At 58.8% G+C, this 24107-nt stretch overlaps 1 protein-coding gene across 2 annotated transcripts; it reads right to left on the minus strand.

Annotated features, from left to right (window-relative positions):
• Window positions 1-11692: 11692 nt before the first annotated feature.
• On the minus strand, window positions 11693-23331 carry ICOSLG (inducible T cell costimulator ligand). Of its 2 annotated transcripts, none has more exons than XM_005202043.5 (7): window positions 23139-23331; window positions 21719-21759; window positions 20438-20800; window positions 19105-19386; window positions 16773-16943; window positions 15805-15840; window positions 11693-14959 (listed from the first exon to the last, which is right to left on the minus strand). In XM_005202043.5, the coding sequence occupies exons 1-7, from the start codon at window positions 23150-23152 to the stop codon at window positions 14949-14951; spliced, it is 918 nt and encodes a 305-aa protein (XP_005202100.1). In that variant the 5' UTR covers window positions 23153-23331; the 3' UTR covers window positions 11693-14948. The 2 variants fall into 2 exon arrangements, with proteins under 2 accessions (XP_005202100.1, XP_002685173.1); XM_002685127.6 differs by having other exon boundaries at window positions 11693-15210.
• Between the last annotated feature and the right edge of the window lie 776 nt (window positions 23332-24107).

The following is a 24107-nucleotide window of genomic DNA, read 5'->3' on the forward strand; positions in this document are numbered from 1 at the left end:
GGAGTTGGACACGACTGAAGCTATGTGCTACCACTGTGGTCCTTCTAAGAGAAAGGAAAGAAGATTTGACGCCCACCAACACAGAGGAGGAAGCCACGGGGAGGTGGAACCAGAGACTGGAGTATTTACAGGACAAGGGATGCCAGGGATTACTGGTAACCATGGTAACCATCAGATGCTGGAAGAGGGGAGGAGCCTTCAGTAGAAATTGACCCGTGACACCTTAACAGGACTCTGGTCTCTGGAACCAAGACAGAGGGAGCCTCTGCTGTTTAAGCTTCTGATCTTGCACCAGAGAACCACCAACGACCAGTCAGAGCCAATCGACTTCCCTCAGCCACACCTGTGGACCACCCAGCTCTATTCTCTCTTTCACTCCCTGTAAACTGATGCTTTCCAGTACTCTTGCCTGGAAAATCCCATGGACGGAGAAGCCTGGAAGGCTGCAGTCCATGGGGTTGCTGACGGTAGGACACGACTGAGAGACTTCAGTTTCACTTTTCACTTTCATGCATTGGAGAAGGAAATGGCAACCCACTCCAGTGTTCTTGCCTGGAGAATCCCAGGGATGGCAGAGCCTGGTGGGCTGCCGTCTATGGGATCACACAGAGTCAGACATGACTGATGCGACTTAGCGACTTAGCGAAACTGATGCTTTTTCACCTTCCTCTGAATTGGCTGGAACATCTTACCAGCTCCCTCACTAAATTGAGTTCAATAAAATCTTTAATATGCTTTCATTTTTTAACTGCTCAAGAGTCCTTATTTTACCTCTTTTTGAGGATTATCTTCTCATATGAGTGATTTTAGGACGGCAAAATAGAAGCTTCTGGTTGTAAAATGAATCTCTTGGCTATTCTCCTGAGCATCTGCCCTATGATTCCCTTGCAATTGAAGAAAATAAAAAGCTAAGAAAAAGTGGCTTGAACCCTAGAAGGCACATCAGCTTTGGAACCAGAATGACAGGACCCCCAAGCAGGTCTGCTAGGGTCTGGTGAGGCCCTGGATGTGGGGCCCTGAGGAGGAAACACATGAGAGCCTCAGGAATCGGCCAGGACAGGCATCACGAGCTGGCTTGGTGGGACAGGCTGGCCTCCTGACCAGGCAACCTGGCAGGTGAGGTTGGGGAGGAGGGTCCTCGGGCTGCATCAGGGTGAGGGCTGATGGCAGGTCTGTGTTCCCGGCCAGAACCCGGGGGTCTGTGTCCCCTGGGCTGCCTCCGTGGCAGCATGGGGCTGCTGCAGCCGGTCAGCCCAGGCCCAGCAGGCCACAGCCGCCTCCAACCACTTCCACCTGCACCCCCTCGCCTGGCTGCATCTGCTCCCCTCCTTCTGCCCCTCCCACCCACGTGCCAGCTCCCCAGCCCAGGTTGTTGAAATCCATTAAGGTACAGCAACAATAAAGGCGGTAAGCCTAACTCCAGTGGGCGTCGGTGGCAGGCTGGGCTCAGGATGGCTCTGTGGGCCACGGGGACCTGCAGGTGACCTCTGCCTACTCCTGAGGCTGGCTCTATTCTGGGCTCGCCCCACTCACGCCCCAGCTGCAGGCCTGGGGACTTGGCTGTCCAGCACAGCACCCCGGGCACCAGGCTCTGAGCACCCCACCGGAGCAGAGAACAGTCCTCTCGCTCCACCACCGTCCACAGATGGCTACCCAAGCGTGAATGCGTCACCCTTGTTTCCGGTTCCTCCCGAGCGTGAACCCACACCTGCTCTTGCCCTAGGTTTTACTGGAGGGGTTTTCCGAAGCGGATGGCGACCTCACCTGCCAGGCAAGGAAGCGGGGGACGGAGTGACACAGCATTTCCTCTGCTCCCTCTGTTCCTTCTTCTTCCACTCCTTCACTCACTGTGTGCTTGTCCCCGATCATGTCACTGGATCGGGGAGACGGTGTGTCTGCTCCATGCAGGGAGCAACCAGCATCACCCCCACCAGGGGCCTGACCACTGACTCTGACTCTCGGGGGCAGGCGGCTCAGACATGGTCATTGTTGGGGGATCTGGCTCTGTCTGTAGATACCAGAGTTCTCCCCTGGTGTGACTTTGACCTGCAATGTCTGCAGACATTTTGGGATGTCACTGCCAGGCCGCCACTGCTGGTGAGCTATGCACAGGGTCAGGATGCCCCTTGGCACCCCTCAAGGCCCAGGACAGAGTGACAAGGCCCCAGAGGTCCAGGCTGCGGAGTGTGAGGCCTGCTCAGGACAAGAGCCTGCTGAATTCCTCAGACTGGGTCTGTCTTGTGTCTGTTGCCCAGTCTGTGCCGTGATGGCCTGGTAGCGTGTCCCCTCCAGGGCCCCACTGTTCTCTCTTTGCAACCCCCACTGTGGGCCCGCTGTCTGAGTGTGCCTCCTCTTCCCCTGCAGACACAGCTCCCAGCCCCTCTGGGGGCCTCCTGCCCTCCCTCCTGGGATATGTAGCCTCCAAGGAGACCACAGAGGGCAAAGGCGTCAGCGTCCCTGTCATTGGGTACAGCCCAGATCAGTCAGAGCTCTGCAGGGGCACCAGGCCTGGGTGACCATGGGGCCCAAATGGCTGTTCTTCCTCCCATCATGTCAGACCCCTCTGGAGCCGTGGGGAAGGCCCTGATGGGAGATGGGGCCTGGGAGCTGAGTGTGCAGGGGGACGGAGCCCTGCAGGTTTGGGATGGGGGCTCATAACATAGGTGGTTCAGTGGTAAAGAATTCACCTGCAGTGCAGGAGACGCAGGAAACTCGGGTTCATTCCCTGGGTTGGGAAGATCCTCTGGAGAAAGGCATGGCAACCCACTTCAGCATTCTTGCCTGGAGAATCCCATGGACAGGAGGGTCTGGTGAGCTACAGTTCATGGGGTCGAAAAAGAGTTGGACACAACTGAAGGGACTTAGCAGACATACTCATAGCTGTGTGGCTGGAAGACGTGTGAAGCTGGGCCCGGGAGGCAGGGATGAAGGCCCGGGCTTGGGGTCTGACCTGGACCATGTCCCTCAAGGGCGTTTATCCACATATCCCTCCCATCTGCTCCCATGGGTGCAAATCCCCTGGGCCCACGGGGGGACTGTTCTGAAGGGGTCATCCTGGGCTCCTTATTCTGAATCTTGCTTTCTCATGGGCCTCCAGATCAGAGGGTAAAGGTCTAGGCTGTCCATCACTATGGAGCAGGGCCCTGTGGCTAGGGTCAGAACCACAGAGTGAGCCAGGCCCTGGGGGGATGTCAGGACCACAGAGCAGGGTCTGGGTGTGGGGGTCAGGGCCACAGAACAGGGCCCTGAGGGGGATAAGAACTGCGGAGAAGGACCGCACTACTTTCACATGGACATCTGAGGTGGCCACTGGGACTTCTGAAAGCCAGGGGCACACTGTTGGGTCATTTCCAGGCTTTTCTGTTTCTGAAGCACAGGGGCATCAGCCATGTCATGAGTCACCCCCTGGGAGCAGAGTCTGGAAGAAGGTTCCCCAAGCTCCTGAGCAGCCTGGAGAGGCTCAGAGCTCCCTCCTCCCTCCATCACTGACTCAGAGCTGTGCTAACAGCCCGCCCCCGCCAGCAGTCATTAACCAGGTTAACCCTAACCCTCTCGGAGGCAGCGGAGGCAGCGAGCAAGCCTCTCCAGGGCTAGGGACCTGAGATCTGAGACCCTTCCAGCGGCGGGCCAGGGTGTCAGGAGAGGGCAGGCACCCTGCTCGCCCTGCAGCACCCTCAGGATACTTATGCAGCCCTCGACCCACCCACTAGTGCCAGAATTCCCAAGATTTGGAGCCCCTGCAGACAGATCATGCTGGGGTGGGGCAACAACACGGAGTGAGGATGATCGGACAACGTGATGTTTCCAGTCTGGTGACTGGATGACACAGGACTCTGCATGTCCCTACCTGTCCCTATGGCAGGGACAGCCCTCCATGGGTGGTGGGCTTAGGGTTCAGAGACAGGACAGGAACTGGGAGCGTGGAGATGGGGGCAGGAGTGTTCGCCACTGGGAGCACGAGGTGGGGGGCAGGAGTGTTCTCCACATCCATGACTGAGCATCCCCATCAGCACGAACCAATTTCTCAAAAGAAACTCACCAGCCTCCAGACAAGACCCAACATCCTTTATCTTGGGGAAGGGGTCAGTGGGGCCCCTGCTAACCCTTGGGCAAGAGCAGCCCAGGGCTGCTGCCTACCTCTCCAAAGACCCCTCTCCACAGGCCTCGCCAACCACCATGAGAAGAACATCCCTGGTTTCTCCATCAGCCCGGGTCACCCCTTTAGATGATTGATAACTGTCACCTCTCAGGGGGTCACTGCTCCTCGGTGGGGGACCTGAATGTCAGGGGGCCCAGAATGAGTGAATGAGTGATGGAGACAGAGGATAGGTTTGGACACATGTCAACCCCTCCGAAACCTCTGCAGAACGTGAAGACAGTGTCCCCCCGATCCCCCTCCTCTTATTCCCCCAAGAGCCCTGCCTTCTCCATGTCATCATGCTCACCTGACTTCTGTGCGTCTCACCTGTGACCTGATGCCTGCCAGTTCCCAACCCCCACCTGGCTCTCCGTGAGCACACCCCTCCTGGGGGTAGGGGCGGGGGTGGGGGTGGAATCAGTGACCGCTGGATGGACAAGTAAGTGAACAGAACCAGTGCCTGTCTGGCGTGCACAGCGCTGTAGGGGACCAGCTGACTGAGAAGGGAAATGTCTGGGATTGCAGACCCCACCAGACAGACGTGGGACCTCAGCTGAGAAACCTCAGTGTTAAAAATAGAGGCCGTTAAAAAAAGTGTTTTTAACGAACAGATGGAAATTCCCTTTATCAAAAGGATCTGCTGCATAGCAAGCCACGAAAGTGATGTCCAGGGGCTGAGGACTATTTCTTGAGCAAAGAACGCCATCTCTGGGGACTTCCCGGGGAGAGGCTGTGAGCAAGGGTCTGTGTTCAGACGGGGTCCTGTGACAAGCAGTCACTCAACAGTCATTAACAAAGAAAATACACCGACCTTTGTTCCCAGATTTGGGGAGTAAATGATGGGCTCCTCGCCCAGGACTGTTACTTAGGGAAAGTGCCCTTGGCCGGCTTGTACTGGGGATTTTTAAGGACAGAGCAGAACTTCACTGGGTAGGATGTTAGGACAAAAAATGCAAGGACCTGGATCATTTGGGGAGGGTCCTGAGCATACAGCAGGCACCAGAGAAGAGGGAACCTACCCCAACCGAGCCTTCCCGTGTGCGCACGTTACCAACCCTGTGGGACGGGCTGCAAATTTCCTGAATATTTAGTGGCTGTTTCCCACTGCCTGGGGTCCACTGCCCAGAGGGTCCAGCTTCAGGAGGAAGGCATGTACAGGCTCAAGTGTGCAGCCTTGGCTTGTGGGTGAGCCCGCCTTCGTCTTTGTGTCCCAAGCGCCTTGCCTGTCTGAACCGCGGGCAGCCATGGTCCTGGGCCCAACTCAGTCACTGCCTTGGTCATAACCCCCTGGGTTTTGTCTTCTTTCTGTAAAATCAGGAGACATGAGCTTGTTCTGCGGCCGTGGCCGTGACCAACCCCATTCCCCCATCCCAGGGCCAGGCTCCCCAGACACCAGCTGCAGGATTCCCAGCCCAGGCCCTCCAGTACAATCGGCCCACTCTGGAACTTTGCTGAACACTCCCAGACAAGCCCTAACGGAACCCGGGGTGTGCACCTGAGATCTAAGCGCTGGGGGACACCCAGCAGCCCAGGTGGTGGGGCAGGGGCATCTTGGGCACAGCAGGAGGAGACTGGAATCTGGCCTTGGAAGATTCTGCCGTCCGCGCTGAGATGGGCAGTGGGTCACGGTCAGCCCCTCCCCCCGGGAAGTGGCAATCACGCGTGTCCCACCGCGTGACGATGTTGTTAGGAAGCAGTGACTTCCGGCCATGCAAATGCTCGCGAGTCACAGCGTGGCTTTAGGAAGACATAGGCCGGGGGTGGTGTACACGGGTGACCGAGCGTGACCGGCTCTGCCCAGCGGGTGTGCACCTGCAGAGTGGCCACCGCCCTCACGGAGGTCTGGACTCCAGGCAGCCTGCCCTCTCAGGAGGGAGCTGGGCAGCAGCCTGACCTTCTGCTCTCCTGCCCACCCCCACCCTCACCCCTATGGGCTGAACCCATGGGGAGGGAAGAGCTCCTTCTGCATGGTCCCACGGCCTGGGGCTCCTCCTGTGTGCTCTTGTCTGAGCAAAGGAGCCTGATCTCCTCCGTTGGCAGGCAGATTCTTTACCACTGAGCCACCTGGGTACCACCTCGATCTCTTCTTTACGTGGTGAGACCAGGAGGTCAGCTCGAGAGTCTAGTGGAGGGAGTCTAGCTAGTCTGGAATTGTTTCAGAAAAAAACTGCAGGGGTTTTGGAATTTGACACAAACAATTTAAACGTGTGTAGGGAATTCCCTGGCGGTCCAGAGGTTAGGACTTCCACTGCAGGGAAAGGGCTGGATCCCTGGTTGGAGGACCAAGATCCTGCAGGCTCTGCGGCTCAGCTCCCCCCGCTGAAAATGGAGAGACCTAGTCTGTTTATGCATCTAATCACCCCTTCTGTCCCCTGTCGTTTCCCTCTACACCTTCATCTCTGTGTCTCTTTCATACCCGTACATGCCTCCCTGACTTACCTGCCTAGGGACATACATCTGAGTTGATCACTGACCCACCCCTGCCAACATGCCCAGGGCTCCCGGGACCTTGAGGCTTGAGGGGTGGACCCTGGAGCATTCCAGGGTGCATGTCCTGATGGGCAGTCCCTTGGGCCAGATCCACCTCCTCTGAAGGACCTCAGTGGGGGTCTGGGAAGAACGAGCCACCCCTTCCCCCAATCTCATGGTCCACCTCCTCATCAGACACCTTGCACCCTCCCTAGGAAGACCCCGGGAGCGACGTCAAGGGGGAGCTAGGCAGCTTAGAGCTGGAACTGGCAGGTCTGGGCATGGGATTCGGGCAGCACTGAGCCACACCTGTGTGACTGAACCTACCTGGCAGACAGGCCACCTCCAGCTCTGACCAGAGGATCTGCCTCTGTGGCTGGGCCTGGAGGTCCCTCCCCCAGGCTGGGGGCTATCACAGCCTATCCCAAGGACAGCTGGGCCCTGGGATGGACAGGCTCCTTCTCCCCCGCTCCAGTATCTGACAATCCTGTCCCCCATAGGCAGGCCACCCCGACAGTCACAAAAGCAGATCTAGCATCCTAACCGCATCCTGTCCCTTCCCCGAACATTGCAAGCCCTCTCTCCTTGGTCCTCACAGAGCTGTGGGCGGGGGTGGTGGGTGCTGGGGAGGATGGGGTGCAGAGGATGTCGGGGTGAGGCAGAGCACGGCACCATCCCCCTTGGAGGGGCCTGGCCGACCCATCTCAGCCCCAGCCCAGCACCGTGGCCTCCTAGGGGCCCTCACACCTGGGGGGAACCAGGCCCGCCGTCCTCCTGGCTCTGGGAGGAGTGCCAGGCTTGCTTCGGGAGCCCTGAAAGCGTAAGAGGCTTCTTTCTGACTTGGCTTCTTGACGACACAAGTTTTACTTCCTTTTTTAGGCCCTGAAGGCAGACAGGAAGTTTGGGAGGTGATCTTAATCGAGTTCTTTGCTTCGCCTCTACCCCAGCTGAGCTTTACTGCGATTCTCCCAGCCTGTGGGTCCGTGATGATCAGGGATGCCTCTGGCTCCTGCGGGTGTGCCCGATGGTTAAAGCGGGTGCAGAGCCACCCTCGTGACTCCCCACCAGTCAACCGCAGAGCCCAGGCCCTGCCCGGAGCAGACACCCTCATGGCACCCACTCCCCCCATGGACAGGACCACTGTCCCTGAGAAAAACAGCAGCAAATGCACTGCCAGGCCAGGGCACTGGTGAGCAGCTGCTCCACAGAGTCCTTCCAGGAATGTCCTGCTGAAGTCACAGTCACTCATTCTGATTCTGTGTCCAGAGTCACCCTGTCCTCAGTGCCTGGTGGGTCCCCTCTGACCTTGGGTGTCCTTCTGCCCTGGGGCTTCCCTCTGGCTGTGGGGTGCCCCCGACCGTGGGCCTCTCATCTACAGCCAGGAGCCTTTTCCAGACCTGGGTTTTTGTAGTTGACAGCTTTTTCCGTGCCCTTTGTCACAGTTCTACTTTTGGCTTTATTCTGTTACAGAAGGTGAGGGATTCCCGGGTTTATCCCATCATTAAATAAAGGTTTATAAATAGCTCTTGAAAGCTGGGGAGATTTTATTGTCCTCCAAAGCTAAACTTCAGGTTTTCCCGTCATCAACCCCTGACCCTGGCCAGCCCAACCCCTTAATCCCCATCAGTGACTTTTCCCACCTGCCTCAAGCCCTGGGGATCTATCCACGAAATCCATAGTGACATGAAGCCTCTTCCTTCCCAAACGGGGCAGGGCAGGGGTTGGGGGGTGGGTCTGCTTAGACTCCCAGGAACAAAGTTTCATTTTCTAATGTGGAGGTTTCATTGGAAGATAAACAGGGAACCCAATCGGTTAACTAAAGTAGAAGGTTCTAAGAGGATGCTCGCAGACACGGGTGTAAACGGAAAACGGCTCTGCGGGTCAGGTGCTTCACGCCTCCGTGCACACAGCCCTGCGTGTCCAGGGGTTGAGGGCAGAGGTGGAAAGTCCCTGGCGACTCAGGTGTGAGGCGCCCGGGCGGCTGAGCCGTCGGGACCTGTGCCTTCCTGTGCGCCGGCCATGCGGTGCTCTGTCCTGCGTCATGCCAGGTTGTCCCAGTCCTGCGGGAGCGGCCCTCGAGCCGTTGGTGAGGGCGGGGGTCCTCCATGTCGTCCAGGTCTGGACACACCAGCCCCGGTGTGCTCTGCGAGGCCAGCCTCTCCTGGACGCTAGCTGTGCCTCCTGACACCGCACCCCCAAGCCCACCATGCTTCACTCGCAATTGAGTGAACATTTGGTTAGAGTCCTTCCAATGAATATTCAGGACTGATTTCCTTTAGGATGGACTGGTTGGATCTCCTTGCAGTCCAAGCGACTCTCAAGAGTCTTCTCCAACACCACAGTTCAAAAAGTATCAATTCTTCAGTGCTCAGCTTTCTTTATAGTCCAACTCTCACATCCATACATGACCACTGGAAAAACCATAGCTTTGACTAGACAGATCTTTGTTGGCAAAGTAATGTCTTTGTTTTTTAATATGCTGTCTAGGTTGGTCATAGCTTTTCTTCCAAGGAACAAACTGAAAAACCCTAGTTCCGGGAGTTGGTGATGGACAGGGAACCCTGGTGTGCTGCAGTCCATGGGGTCGCAGAGAATCAGACACGACTGAGCAACTGAACTTGGTTAGAGTCCAGGCTTGGCATTTCCCATCCACTCCTGTTTTTTAGGAAGTGGTTTTGGTTTTCATTTTTTAAGTAATTTTTACCTTAAAAAACTGAAGTGTGGCTGTGAAGCCTCTTGGATTTGGCATCTGGAGTGAAAATTCCAGTGCTGGCGTTTCCACCTAAGTCAGCGTAGGGGCTGGCCTCCCCACCAGGCCTTGTAGGGTGGGCGGTCTGCAGTGACCCTGGGCCTGGCCAAGTCGGGAGGGGTGGGAGACAATGAGGAGGTGGTGCCTGGCATTCAGGGATAAATGGAATCTGCTGGACCTCGTCCTCCTGAGCCTGAGCCCTGTCGCTCTCACGGCCCCTCCCCTGCAGCCTTGGCCACAGCTGTGTCTGTCCTGTCCCTCCTCCAGGGTCAGCTGCTTCTCCTTCCAAGGACCCCCTTGCCAGCTTGGCTTCCAGCCTTGGCCCAGTCCGCATGGCCTCCTGAGACCCAAGACTCTGATTCCCAGCATCCCTTGTAGCAGGCCATGTCTGAGTGCACGTACTCGGGGAGGGGTGCTGCCCACACCTCCAAAAGGCTCTGACCCAGCGGGCAGGGGGCACGGGTCCCAGGGAAGGCTCAGAACAAGGTGGGGGCCTGTCCCTCCCCAGGCTGCACGGCCTCTTTAGCTGCCCTATGGGCTCAGTGCTGACTGCAGGCTGACCTGAGGTCCAGAGCTGGACACCGGCCAGGATGGGGATCTCGGTGAGGAGGACACGGGGAACCGGAGATAGCGCCCTGCAGAGCGACTTGCAGGACCCGCTGTGGCACCCACGAGGCACTCCTGCAGGGACAGAACTCTGATCGGCACAAGAGTGGGGGCCGGTGTTCACCCACTGGGCCCAGCTCCTGCAGGTGCTCCTTGCAGGGGAGGCGTGAAGAGGGCCATACTGGGTGCGGTCATCACAGGGGGAAAGGGCGGCCGCCACTGGGTTGGACCTCAGCCCTCCCCTCTGCTCAGTCTCTGCCCTCTCCCAACCCCCCTGGGGTCCCCTCCCCATTACTCCATCTTTCTCCCTCCTCCTCCTGAGAGCTGTAGTGAGTTGCTTGGAAATGAGCAGTTGCCTCAGTGGTGTCTGGCTCTGTGACCCCATGGACTGTAGTCCGTCAGGCTCCTCTGTCCATGGGACATTCCAGGCGAGAATATTGGAGAAGGTTGCTGTGCCCTCCCCCAGGGTATCTTCCCTGGAGTCGCACAGGGTCCCCCAAATTCATGTCAGGGAACCTCAATGCGAAACGGTCTCAGCTGATGTCACTAGTGAAGATGGGGTCACCCTGGGTAGGGTGGCCCTTAATGCAGTGACCTGTGTCCATGTAAGGAGGAGAGTGCCAGAGACAGGGCTGTGGGCTGTGCCAGGGTCACCTGCAGGCTCCAGAAGCTGCAGGAGACACAGAGAGGTCAGAGAACCAGTCCTGCCCACACCTTCATCTTCGACTTTGGCCTCTAGACCCAGAGAGAGCGGACATTTGCTGTTCAAGACGCCTGGGGCCCCTCCCAGGAGCTCGCAGCCTCACAGCTTGGGTGAGTCCCACCACCCTTGCCCCAGAGGAGGCAGACCCCGCACAGAGGTCCTGCCTGTCGGGGCCCCTGGGTCTGGGCCCAGCAGCCATCTCAGGCTGCATTTTAGCCAAACCGCGGTGTCACTTTCTGGATTTGGGTGAGGGGTCCTGCCCTGGATCTGCTGGGAGCCCATGGGGAAGTGCATGGGGTACCTGAACTACAGCCGCTCCCTCCAGACCCTCTCCTTCTGTGGACCGGCTATGCCCCAGGTCCTCCCCTGCCTCTCTGATTGCAGCCCCCTGCCTTGGGGAGACCACTCCCTCCCCCAGCCTGGGCCCCGGTGTGGCAGTTCCCCCCTTCCTGGTCGGCCCACTCCCAGCAGCCTCAGCACGTGCAACCTGGGGATGAATCGCCCTCAGGGGGCGGGGGCGGGGTGAGCTCAGGCTCCAGGACACTGTGAGGGCGTGGAGACTGCACGGTGAGGAGGGTGGGCGGCAGAGGAGAGGAGGATCCTGGCCAGTTACTGCCTGGGGCACACCCTGCCCTTAGGGTCACACCACCAAGACCCAGATCTATCCGAGTCCTTAGGAGACTTGGAAGGTGGTGTGGCCGAGGTTCTGTTCCTGACACGGGGTGGCTGGCCAGGGCCTGCACAGCTCCTGGGCATTGGGGCCTGTTCATGGGGGTCTCGTGGGGACCCAAGCCCCCACCCCCCACCCCCCAGGAAGTGTGCACTGTGCCCTCCCAACAGCAGCAGTGGCAGAAACCCCTCCCAGGAGCTCAGGCTGAGCCCGGGGGTCACTGACACAAGCCCCTGAATTCCTGACATTAAAGCCCCTGGACAAGGTCCAGCCTTCCCCACACCCTCACCCCACTGGAGCTGCCCTACCCTGCCCCTGTTTCTCACTTCTCCCTGATGACGGCAGAATCAACACGGATTCGAGGAAAGTATGCCGTGTTTACTAGTAACGAAGGAGGCTCTCCCCATGGGACTCGGGAGTCAGGAAGGAGCCCTGGGCAGCTGGGGATTGTGGCGGGGGCGGGTGCTGAGTCAGGGCTGGAGAACATTCAGGAATGCAGCAGACGGGCGGTTAGCAGTGGCCGGTGGGCCTGATGAGAGTGGGGAACACAGGGCAGACCACGCTGGGGGGACTATCTTTGGGCTGGGCCAGCGTGGGCACGGGCGCCAGTCACCAAGGACGGAATGGTCCCAGGTGAGCGCCTTCTGACTGGAAATGGCCTCTTTCTGAGAAGCCGGGACTTGGAAGGAGATGCAGACAGGATATGCCTGTTCGGCATTGTCCTGAGCCGCCTGCCAGCTTCCGGCCCAACCAGCAGCCAGTGTCATAGCACCCGGGCCTCATGGGCACTGGCAGAGCAGGGTGGCCCTCTCCTGAGGCTGCCCTTCCCAGGGTGGGAGCTGCAGTCACGGAGAGTGTCCAAGCTGCAGGGCCCGGGGAGGCAGAACCAGGCTCCAGCTGCCTGCTTTGTGGGAAAGGAAACTGGGGCGTGCTGGTCACGCAGCTTCCCTTCTGCCCTCTGCCCTCTCAACGAGCCTCCCCCTATCAGCGGGCTCCACCTCCCTGACAGGTGTTCACTGCACATCCGCTCTGTGCAGGGAAGAGGGGGCAGGGGCCACAGGCTCCCAGAGACCAGACTCCTGCAGCCTGTGGCCTCCACCCACGGCAATGCCAGCACCGGACTTGTGCCCAGCCCCTGACCTGGAATGTGAACCATCAGTCACCTCTCCTGTACCCCATGCAGGTGGGGACCCCGACAGCAGCTCTGCTGTCCTGCCCTGCGAGGAAAGGTGACATGGGGATCCTCGGTCTTGGCTACTGACCTCTGGGCAGGACCCCATCTGTGTGGGACGTTGAGAAGTACCCCCCCACCATCAGTAGGAACCCCCAAGAGTGACCAAATGCCTCCACACTGACCCATGTCCCCCGGGAGATGGGGCCACTCTGGAAGGGCAGGGGCCGGGTCCCCCACCGCAGTCAGGACTGGCCAAGTGGACTGAGTTGGTCCGCATGCTGACCAAAGTGTCTGGACCCAGGCATGCCAAGAGCTTATATTCTCTGGAACCAGGCTTCCAAAAATGTCAAAACTCGGCACTCACATGCTATCCATAATACAGCTTAAGACGCAAGCAGAGGCCCCAGGGTGAACTGGCCGGGGTGACCTGTGCGAGCTGGACAGAGAGGGCACTGCTGTGGCCCCAGAGGCCCGGAGGCAGCCAGGAGGGTCGGTCGGAGCCCAGCCAGAAGATGATGACTTTGGCACGGAGCCTGGAGGGCGTGGCCTCAGCTTCGGGAAGGCCAGGGCCAAGGCAGAGCCCACAAGCAAGTGGGAGAGAGTCCCTAGGGGCCCTCCCGGGCCAGGGTGTCAAGTGGGCCTGAGCCAGAGAGCCAGCCCTGCCGCTTCCCCAAGAATGAAACTGCTTCTGATTGGAAACCTGGAACCAGGCTCGGTCTCCCTGCAGCTGCACCATCCTGCCAGGCTGAGATGCCCCCTCCCTACCCCTCCAGCCAGGGGCTGCTCAGGGTCTGCTGGCCAGGCCTCCGGCAGGGTGGTGGAGCAGCCCTCCTGGGTCCCTGTCCTGGCGTCACAGCACAGTCACTGTGGACAGGCCACGCCCATCTGCCCGTATCCACTCGGTTGCTCCCACCTGCCCGGCCCCACCTGCCGCTCCGGCTTCTTGCTCGAGATGCCGTGAGTCACCTTTCTGTCATTCTCTGAGGAACCACACATGCCTTCTAATGCTTTCATGTTAAAAGTCTGTGTGGATCCCACATCACACTCACGTACAGGCCATGTGAGGGCTTTTGGTACAAACACATGCAGGATTCTTGAAACACTGTTGGCTTAGAATCCACGCCAAGCCGCCTTGTTGAGTTTGCTGCAAGTCTGGGTCTGGGAGGTGCAGGTCTCACATGCCCGTTGGTGCTGAATAACCACAGGGCGACAGGCCCATTTCCTGTGGCGCGGGGGAGGCGCCCACCAGGCAACCTGGCAGACTCCGTCACAGAACCTGCTGGGAACACTGAACTGCTGGATGCAGTCCCGGAATTAACATGGAAACCACCTGGGCGGGGGCAGGGCATCAGGCTGCCTGCCCCCGGACTTGGCCATGGCTCCACTCCGGTCACTCAGTGGGCCTGGTGGGCTCCAGGGACCCCCTGGTTGAGGCAAGGTTGCTGCCATGACCCTGCAGTTTCTCAGGGGAGGCAGGTGGGGGCACAGGCAATGGTGAGAGGCTAGCAGGGGCTGCCCAGCGAGATTTGAGGAAATGTCTGCTGTGTTTGAAGAAAAGCTGCCGTGGCCGGGAGGTCACCCTCTGTCCACTCATGGCCCCACAGTGAAGGACCATGACGGTCACCTGTCCACACTGGTGTCCACTGGAAATGCTCGTCCCAGACCTGCCCAGGTGTCCCCTGCCGTAGAGTCCAAGCCCTTGGCTGCCCTGTCCAGCTGCTCCGCCCAGCACAGAGCTTCTCCTAAAATTCCACGTGCTTTTGAGGAGGGAAAACTAGCTTCTGACCAAAACAAAGGAGGTTGGGTTTTCCTCCCAGTCAGCATCCTGGAGAGACGTGAATTCAGGGGGGCTTTCCAGTGTTTCCTGTTTTGTGCTTCAGGACACACACACAGACACGGGGCCATTGGGCTGGAAGTGGGGTGGGAGCCTCACACGCAGACCCAGGGAGTGGCCGTTGCGTCTGGAGCGACCACTGCCCAGCACGGGTCATCTGGAAGAGAGGGCTCTCGCACACCTCTTCCTGGAGCAGACATTCTTCCTCCAGCTTCAGGAGTTCATCCCACAGCGAGTCGGGTCCGGAGCTGGTGGCAGGAAGGAGCTGTCATGGCCCTTCTCTTGTTCTGTGTTTGGTGGCAAAGGTGGGGGGCCCACCTACTTGGGGGCATGTGTAGCCCTGGGGAGCCACCATGCCAAACTTTTGAAAGGTTCACTGGGATCAGGGCAGCAGCTGGCACGTGCTCCCGGGATCAGCGTGGTCCTTTCAAGGGTGCCTTTCATGTTCCCCCAATGCCAGGAGGCCAGTGTCCATGCAGTCCCGAGCTTCTGGAGGAGATAGTCCACTCTGCCCGGCCTGTCCGAGTCAGTTCTTGAGCTGCCATCCGACGTCCCAGCTGGCGGCATCTCCTGGGAGCCCTGGCCTCGTCCTGGGGGGTCCCTCATCACACGTGCTCTTGGAAGGAAAGAGGAGAGAGGGCGTGAGCCTGGAGTCCACTCATTTCGGTGGCAGAGACTAGTCTTCTCAGGGCCCAGCACGGTGAAAGCAGGGTTGAGAACGGCTGCAGGCAGTGCACACTGGACTCTCAGGTCTGCGGGCCCGGATTCCTCAGCAAGCTGCGTCCCGCATCCTCCAGGATGGGCCTCGGGGACAGGCCTCCGGAGTGAATCTGCTGCGGTACCAGGCAGCCGCGGGCCGGGAATCACCTGGGTGAACAGGTGGGCAGGCACGTCGTGTGGGTTGTGCTCACCCTCCCCTGACAACCCTTCTCAAGGGCGGTTGAGGGGGAATGGGGTTCAGAGAGGTGAGGCCACTGGCTTCAGGCATGGAGCTGGCTGGCGGGACCCCAAAGGCCCTGGCAGCCCGAGGCACCTATCAGTGGGAAACCGAAACCCAAGGCCCTGTATGTGATACTTTCCCAGAGCGGGGCAGGAGCCACGTGACGTTTGCGTGGGAACTGTGAGGTGCTCGTCTGTACAAAGGGTCTGGACTTGCTGGAGAGCCCCACCCCGAGGGCTGTGATGGAGGGAGACCAGGGGAATGGAGACAGGGTGTGGAGCAGGGGCATCATGCTCCAGCCTCTCTGCTCCTGCGAACATTTGGAAAGTCCCAGAGTCAGCAGAGGACAGGGCAGCATGCCAGGAGGGAAGGCCTCCACTTGGGGTTTCACCAGCTGTGCACTGAAAGCACCTACTCCCTGGGCATTGAGCCATGCTCGTGCAGAGAGCCAAGCACCCAGCCACCCTGCCTGAGTGACCCGAGCTTCCTCCACGCGTCTCCTTCCCTCCCGGCAAACTCACCTGCGAGAGCTAGCTTTGGCCTTGCAACCTGGGCACCTGCGGGAATTAAGCATAAATGCTCAGGGTGGGGTAGTGAAGCAAGGCCTCTCTGAAGACCCCAAGGGCCCCATGCTCAGTACCCCCTCCACTCAACCCTCCTCTGGCTTCCTGCTCGGGTGAGGGGCTTTGCAGGCCACCCTGAGTCCCAGGACGAGACTTTGTAGGAGGTCAGGTGGGAAGCACCTGGAGAGGCTTGGGGGCTTTCACGGCCTCAGTTCCAGGGCGCTAGGTGACGTCTCTAAGAGGTGGAAGCTGGCAGCCAGGGGCACACCCCAGGGCCACAGGTGGAAACCCCTCTCGTCAGGCGGGCCTCCCACCATGAGTTGGGTCCTGAGTCCAACAGCGCTCCCCTTCCTTACTCTCTGGGGGGTCTCAGCGGGTCCTGACTCTGTTAATAGGACCTCTGGGGATGCCCGCTGACCTCCACCTCCAGGCTGACCTGGGGAGACTGTGCTGGGCCCAGGTCAGCCGTCAGCCCCTCTCGCTGACCCCTGGGTGCTTCCAGGGCCCACACTCTTGGCTTTCCCGCTCCCACTGTGAGCCCTGCTTCGTTTCACGTAGCCAAACCCCAGACTTTCTGTATCTGTCTGAGTTTGGCCAGAACTGGACAGAAGGCCTTGAAGGGACTGGAAGGCAGCTCAGCCTCCACAGGGGCACTGCGACCTGACTTCCACATTAGTAGAGTCCTCCATCCTCCCCCAAACCTAGGAGACTGGCCTTCCCTTCCGGGGCGGGCAGTGTCAGGATCTTGGAGGCTGAGATCACACCCAGGAGCGTGCTGCAGCTACTACGTTCACTCTCGTTAGTGTGGTTACACTGCGTGTCCCATGAAAGCGACACCTCTCAGAGCTTGTAAACATCTTGGGAAAGGCGGCCCCACATCCCAACAACACAAAAGTGTGCTGTCCACGGCACAGGTGTCCCCATACCTGTTTGGCTTTTGGGTGGACACCTGCTCCTGCACAGCCAGCCCGTGGCGAGAGCCAGGAGCACGATCACGGCCAGCACGGCAAGGACGCTAAAAACCTGCTGGTGTTTCCCGCTGGGGCTGCCATCGACTGGGTCCTCTGTGATGCTGTCCTTGGTTCCCGTGAACGTTTCTGCAGGAGAGGAAAATCACGCAGGGCTTATAGACACGGAGGAAAGGGGGGTTTTTTCATCCTGAAGGACTGGGCGCTAAGAGAAGCACTGATCCAACAAGACTTCCTAGAGGCACTTGATGGTTTTTAAGCTATAAAGCTGACGGAGACAAAGATTTCCTCTTCCAGGTAAGCCTTCATCTCTTCTTGGGACGCCCCTTCTCCTCAGCCCACTGGTGAGACCTGTAACCCCAGTGCTTCCTAGAGGTTCACACCTGGGGATGGAGTGGAAGGAAGCATAAGTCTTCCTGGCTTTTTAAACTTTAATTCTTTCTAGCTTAATTGCTGGCTTAAAAAAAAAATGGTGAAATTTACATAACAAAATGAACCATTTTATAACCATTCAGTGGCCTTTACTAATTTACAAGTTCATGCAGCCATGACTGTTATCTGATTCCAGAACTTTTCATGCCACAAAGGGAAACCCTCTGCCCCCCAGCAGTCACTCCCCACCCCCTACCCCGGGCATGCGTGCATGTTGAGTCACTAAGTTGTGTCTGACTTTTTGCAACCCTGTGGACTATAGCCTGCAGGATCCTCTGTCCATGAAATTCTCCAGGCAAGAATACTGGAGTGGGTTGCCATTCCCTTCTCCAGGGGATCTTTCCGACCCAGGGATCGAACCCAAGTCTTTTGGGTCTCCTGCATTACCACTGCACCGCCTGGGAAGCCCTTCCCCCTCCCCGCCCCTGGCAAACTCTAATCTACATTAGATTAGTCTGTTTGGGTTTACCTATTCCGGACATTTTGTACCAGTGGAGCCATACGCTATGAGGACTGTTCCGTCTGGCTTCTCCCACTGAACATCATTTGCTCACCCGTGCTGCAGCAACCTCAGAGCTTTGCTCCTTTTCGTGGCTGAGTGACGCTATACCTTGTGGATGGACACTCTGTGCTCACCCCTCTGTCCACCTACGGACTCCTGGGCGTCCCCACCTTTTGGTTACTGTGAATAAGCTGCTGTGAACATTCACATACAAGTATTTGTCTGAGTCTCGCTTCCAGAGCCCTTGGCCACACACCCAGGTGTGTGGACCTGCTGGGTCACTGCTGATCCTGTGTTTAGTGTTTTAAGGAACCAGCAGACCGTTTTCCACGGCGGCTGCACCACTCCGAATCTGTTGGAAGTGCACGAGGGGGCCAGCCCCCTGTCCCAGTGCCCCACCATGGTGCCTCTTGGGGAGTGGTTCTCAGGGGCTGACAGGCAACACCCTCCCCAGGCAGCTTGTGACAAGTGCCCCATGTTTCCCAAACCTGGAGAAGCTACAAACCAGACAGTGGCGAGGCCCCCCATGTGCCTTAGAACCACCCAGAAGCTTTTCAACACATTCCAGAGGTGCTGATTCAGAGAGTGTGGGCACGTGATGAGGGGGCACAGGGGTTCCCAGTTGTTCCCGGAGCAGCCAGGCTGAGACCACGACCCCAGGAGACCCTCCTGCTCTCCTCCCATCCCCCCTCCTCTGCCTCCAACTATCCTGCTGGGACGCAGAGTCAGAGGAGGCCTTTAGTGCAGCCAGAGGACTGTGACTGCTGAGCCACAGGGCTGCATCTGTATTCCAGGAGAATGCCCGGGCCAGACACTCCCGGCAACCAGGATGCTCTTGGTACCAGGCAGGTCTGGACCCCATCCCCCAGCTCCCGCCCTCCTTCCCCAGCATCTCAACCCTGCTAACAGGGACTCACAGACCCAGAGAGCCTATGGCTTTTACAAAGGAGTCACCCGCCTGCACCCTTTTACGGGGGGCCTTGGGCAGTGGCTGGGCCCAGCTGGACCCGCTGGTAGAGTTGTTCTGGCTTCTTAGGGGGCATATGTCCAAAGAGTGTGGAAGGGAGCCATGCTGGATGGGGCTTCCATCCCAGTGCTTCTGCTGCCTCTTTCTGTGGCTTGTGAGATTTTCAGAGCCTCAGTCCCCCATCTGTGAAATGGGTCACCAAAACTGACCCCTGAGCACAAGCCAGCTCCTGCCCTCAGCATGGTGACACTCTCACCTGCCCTCCCTGCCCCGCCTCTGACGCCGCTGCCCAGTCTCCTCACAGGGGCTTTGTCTCCTGCCCAGTCACCCCCGGCCCGGCCTTGGGTTGGGGTCAGCATGCAGCCCCGTGGGGTCCCCTGGGACCTCACCTGTCTGGCCGCTCGTCAGGTTCTGGTGTAGCAGCACATTCTCAATGCAGCAGCCCACGTTGACATGGGGGGTTCGCCCGATTCTCAGGACACTGACCACATCATACAGGCCCCGCGCGTTCAGGGACACCGTGTTATTCTGCAGGGCGCTGTCCAGCACGCTGTTGTCCGTCTTGTTGATCCAGTACACATTTGGCCGCGGGTAGCCGTTGGTAGACGTGCACGTGAAGGTGAGCTCCTCGTCCTGGGACGGGCCGCTGACCACAGGCATGCTGTAGTTTGCTGCAGGGAGAGACATGGGCTGAGGGGTGCCAGGTCCTGAAGGTCAGAAAAGGGGGGACACATGCCAAGGGCCAGGGCAGGGGGGAGGCAGCCATTGAGCCCGTGATGCTGGAGCAGGGGCAGGACCAAAACTGTGGTCTCGTCAGCAGCACAGGCTCCGTTCTGCCCAGGAGCCACCCCCAGGTCAATAAGAAGGCTGCTGAGTCTGGTGAGCAGTGAGCAGTGCCCACTTCCTGCCCCAATGGGGCTGGCCTCATTTGAGTCTACTGACACAGACAGCTGGCGATCCCCCGTGTCCACTGAAGGATGCCCTGAGCAGCCTGCTGGAGACGCTTTCATTTTCTGACTCTCCTGACCTCATTTAGTACCTTACAGCACTGGTTTCTTATTTCATCAAAAAACCTAGTTTGAGAGGCTTCCTTGGTGGCTCAGTGGTAAAGAATCTGCCTGCCATTCCAGGAGACGCAGGTTTGATCCCTGATCACGGAGGATCCCACATGCTGCACAGCAACGTAGCCTGTGAACCGCAACTACTAAGCCTGTGCTGTTGAGCTTGGAGCCTCAACTACTGAGCCCATCACTGAGCTGCAGCTACTGGGCCCACATGCCCTGGAACCCATGCTCCACAACAAGAGAAGCCGCCACAATGAGAGGCCGCACAGCACAACTAGAGAGGACCCTCTGTTTGCCACAACTACAGAAAGCTCGCGTGCAGCAATGAAGACCTAGTGCAGCTGAAAATAAAATAAGTGAATTATGTAAAAGAGTCTAGACTGGGTTGAGCTGGAGAGTTCAAAGCAAAGACAGCAAGATGGGGAGCTCCCATATGGAAGCAGGCAGCCTCGGATACTGGAAAACAGTCTCAGGAGTTGAATGATCTTTGCTGCCTTTAGCTGTACACAAAGTTAAACACCAGACCACAGAGGGATCGGGGTTTTCTTTAAGGGAACACACAGGTGAAAGAGCCACAGGAAACGGCTGTCACTTACTGACACTTCTTCCTGGACATAAGGCTGGGATGAAATCAGCTTGGCCGCTTCCTCTGTCTTACCTGCCACGTGCAGCGTGACCGCAACTTCCAAAATCTTTTTTAATTCCAAGGACTTCCGAAACACCAGGCAGTTGAACTTCTGCTCATCCTGGGGGGTGACGTTGCGCAGGTGCAGAGAGAAGTCGCCCTGCTTCATGCTGTCCAAGGACAGCCGAGCCCGGTCCTTGTAGTGGTTATCACCGTGGCTGGCAGAGCTGTTTCCGGACAGGTGGTAGGTCACCACGGAGTCGACATTCCCTTTGCCCGCCATGCTGATTTGCCAGTAAACGTAAAGGTCGTTTAAATCGAAGCTGTTTTTTTCAGGGTAAATGCAGCGGAGCTGGACATCGCTGCCCACCATCGCTCGGACTTCTTCTTGACTCTCTGCAACCACCCACAGAGAACAGAAATCATCTTCTGCACCTGACCCCCAACTTTGACGTCACCCTATGGGGGGTGGAGGGGGGAGCTGCTGAGTTGCAAGACTCAAACTCCAATTGTGATTCATCTCAGTAGGAAAGGAATATGTTAATAAGAAGCACACAGGGAACCCAAAGTATTGTAAACATTCGGACCCTGGCGGTGAACAGCTCCAGTGGAGGGCCAGGGCTGGTTTCCTGGGATCAAGTGGAAGACCAGCCTTGGGAGGATCAGGCCCTGGGGCACTGGGACTGCTCCTCACAGTTTCTGCTACTTCTTGGGATTTTTATAACAAATTAAAAATAAAAAGGTTTAAAAAAAAATTTAGACGTTTTCAAAGAAAGCTTAAGCTTCTCAGTATCACTGTGATACTGCTTGTGCTGCATCAGTGCAGGCCCAGCGAGGCTCTGGGGTGTTCCAGCCATAGGAATGCCAGCAGGGAGAGTGGCCACGCGCCCTGGCCCATTCCTCTGCGGGCTGGAGGGCCGGACAAGGCCTCGATCTCCACTGTGGTGCTGCACCCCATTTCATGCTCTCCTGGATGCTGGTGGCTTTGGGGAGCACAGGGGCTGCAAGAAACAGGAAGCCCAGCTGCTGGCTCCTCTGGGAAGTGGAGGTTCTGAAACACTTGGGGGGAACTGCACTGTGCTTGCCCCAAACATGAAACAAAACAAAACCTTGGGGGCTGGTGGAGCGCTCCCCTTAGTGGCTGTCAGTCCTACACATTACCTCAGGCTTGGGGGCCCAGCTTTCTCATAAGGACCCCTGGAAAAACAGGCAGGCCTGTGAGGAGGGCCCCACTGACACCTGCCTCCGCCCCAGGTCCTACTGCTCAGCGCTGAAGGGCTTGGAAGCCTCCCCAAGAGCGCCTCCTGCACTTACCGGCTTGCAGGCCCCAGAGCAGCAGCAGGAACAATCCAGGACTGGGAAGAAACAACCAGAAAGCCAGGTGAGTCCCGCTTCTTCCAGACTAGGCAAGAGCCGGTTACACACATCATCCAAATGGGAATACATCCACAACCAGCCAGCCCATCAGCCCAGGGTCCCTGGGGCAGCCAGGAACTCAGGCAGAGGAGCCAGGACCGCAACCTCCCTGCCAAGCACAGCAAGCCCCTGCCAGGGACCAGCTCTGTATTAACAGAACGCCCCTCACAGGAATTTTGAGAGTGAGATAAAGGGTATTGAGAGGGGTCACCAGACCCTTGGTAGTGTGGCTTCGCATGGATGGGGTCCAAGAAACTGTATAAAATCAGAAAAAAAAAAAACCACTTTCCCAGCATTTGAAATTTGAAAGACAGGATGTAAGATGCTTGCCTCAAGGGAAGGTCAGAGCAGCCCCAGGACAACCTTCTGAAGGAACAGTCATTCAGGAACCAGAACTGGTGGCTCCACCCAGCCTGTGGGCAGCTCAGCCCTGGGGGCCAGCAGATGTGTCTCAGCGCTCCCAGGCTCCGGGCACCTTCAGTCTGGGAGCCTCTGCGCCCTGCACGCCCCAGCTGTGCCCGCCCCCGCTCCCACCCCCTCACCTGTCGCCTCCCTGCCCCTGCCCCAGCCCACAGCTCCCTGGGTCAGATAGGAGAAAGTGCACACTCAGAGGCAGGGTGGCTGGTGGCTGTGACATCCCAGTACTTTTATTTTCCTTTCTTGAGGGAATAATCTTTACCTGCATTTCTAACTAGGGAGACTAAGTGGTGGGACCGACGGGACGGAGTGGGGAAGGGGGTGGAAGGAGGGGGGAAGAAGTGGGGGCTTCTGAGTTGTGTGATAGGACACCTGGGGATGGGGTACCGCACCATCTCATCAAGTGGGGCACAGGCTGCCTACCCTAAGACTTCCCTGAAGGCAGCGTTTTGGCCAAAAGTGGAGGGGGAGTTGGGAGCAGAGGGCGGATAGTGGGGGGCAATCCAGGCGTCGGGGGCGGTGGGCACCAGCCCGCATTGGAAGTAAATGAGCGACTTTGGCACAGCGCGGTCACGCCCTTCTTTCCTCTGGGTAACCGCTGGGACGGGGGAGGGCAAGGGGGGAAGTGAGCGTGGGTCGCTGCGTCTTCTCAGCTCTCCGCTCTCCCTCCCTCGGCGGGGACCCGGCCCGAGCATACACCCGCGCAAGGCCACCGTCCTTCGCCGCCCTCCCGCCCGCACGTAACCGCACCTGCCGCGGCCCAGCCCGAGGCCGCCCCGCCTCCGCTGCCCCGCCAGGCTACTGGTCCCCGGAGATAACTTCGCTTCCCGGCGCCGCGCGTCCGCGCCGCGCCTCCGCTCCGTCCCGCGAACCTACAGGACGCGGCCGCGCACACACTCACCTCCTCGGCCGCATGGTGGGGGCGGAGACCGCGGCCCGCCCCGGAGATCTCGGGGCGCTAGAGACCGCAGCCAGAGGGAGGTCTCGGGCGGCGGGAAAACTCCGAGCACGGGCGACCTCGGGCCGCGGGAGCCCTCGGAGCGGCCGGCCAACACCAGCCAAGCTCCCGCCGCGCCTCGGAGGCTCTGGGCCCTGAGCGGGTAGTGGGCTGAGACCCGGGCAGAGATCAGCCTGGCCCCGCCCCTGGCCCCGCCCCTGGCCCCTCCCACTGCCTCGGCCAGGAGCTGTGGGAACCGAAGCGTGGACACTGACTCACGAAAGTTAAGCCCTTCCCAGGCAAGGGTGCACGTCTGGCCCCGAGGGTAGCAGGCCGGGGGCTCCAGACCCGGCAAGTTGAGGACAGGGAAGGCCCCATGGAGGAGGGCGGCGAAGGCCGCTGCGGGAGTACTTGCCTGGCTGAAGGGAGGCTAAATGCTGTCCCCCAAAGTCGCACAGAACGTCCGCGCCCCCAAGCGCCCAGCTTCCGCCGGCGCACGCCGGCCGCCCCACCCCTGCGCCCTGAGAGCCTGGCTAGGCGGGCTGGGTGTCAGTCTCCCGCCCTCCTTCCCCCTCTAGGAACCCAGTCAGTTCCTCCAGGGCTAGGTGACGTGAGAACTCCACGACTGTTCAGGAACGAATGAATGAGTGGCCGGAAGGCGGAAGGCAGGCTGGCAGGCCCCGTCTTCCAGTCCAGTCCTAGGTCACCCCCTGCCCCGCCGCCCAGTCTGGCTCCTCTGTCCTTCCTCCATCCTGGGCCTCCTGCCGCAGCACTCAGTTCAGTTCAGTCACTCAGTCTTGTCCGACCCTTTGCGATCCCATGGACTGTAGCACACCAGGCTTACCTGTCCATCACCAACCCCTGGAGCTTGCTCAAACTCATGCCCATCGAGTTGGTGATGGCATCCAACCATCTCATCATTTGTCGTCCCCT

This window comes from Bos taurus, chromosome 1 (assembly GCF_002263795.3).
Source record: "Bos taurus isolate L1 Dominette 01449 registration number 42190680 breed Hereford chromosome 1, ARS-UCD2.0, whole genome shotgun sequence".
Classification (NCBI taxonomy): Eukaryota; Metazoa; Chordata; class Mammalia; order Artiodactyla; family Bovidae; genus Bos; species Bos taurus.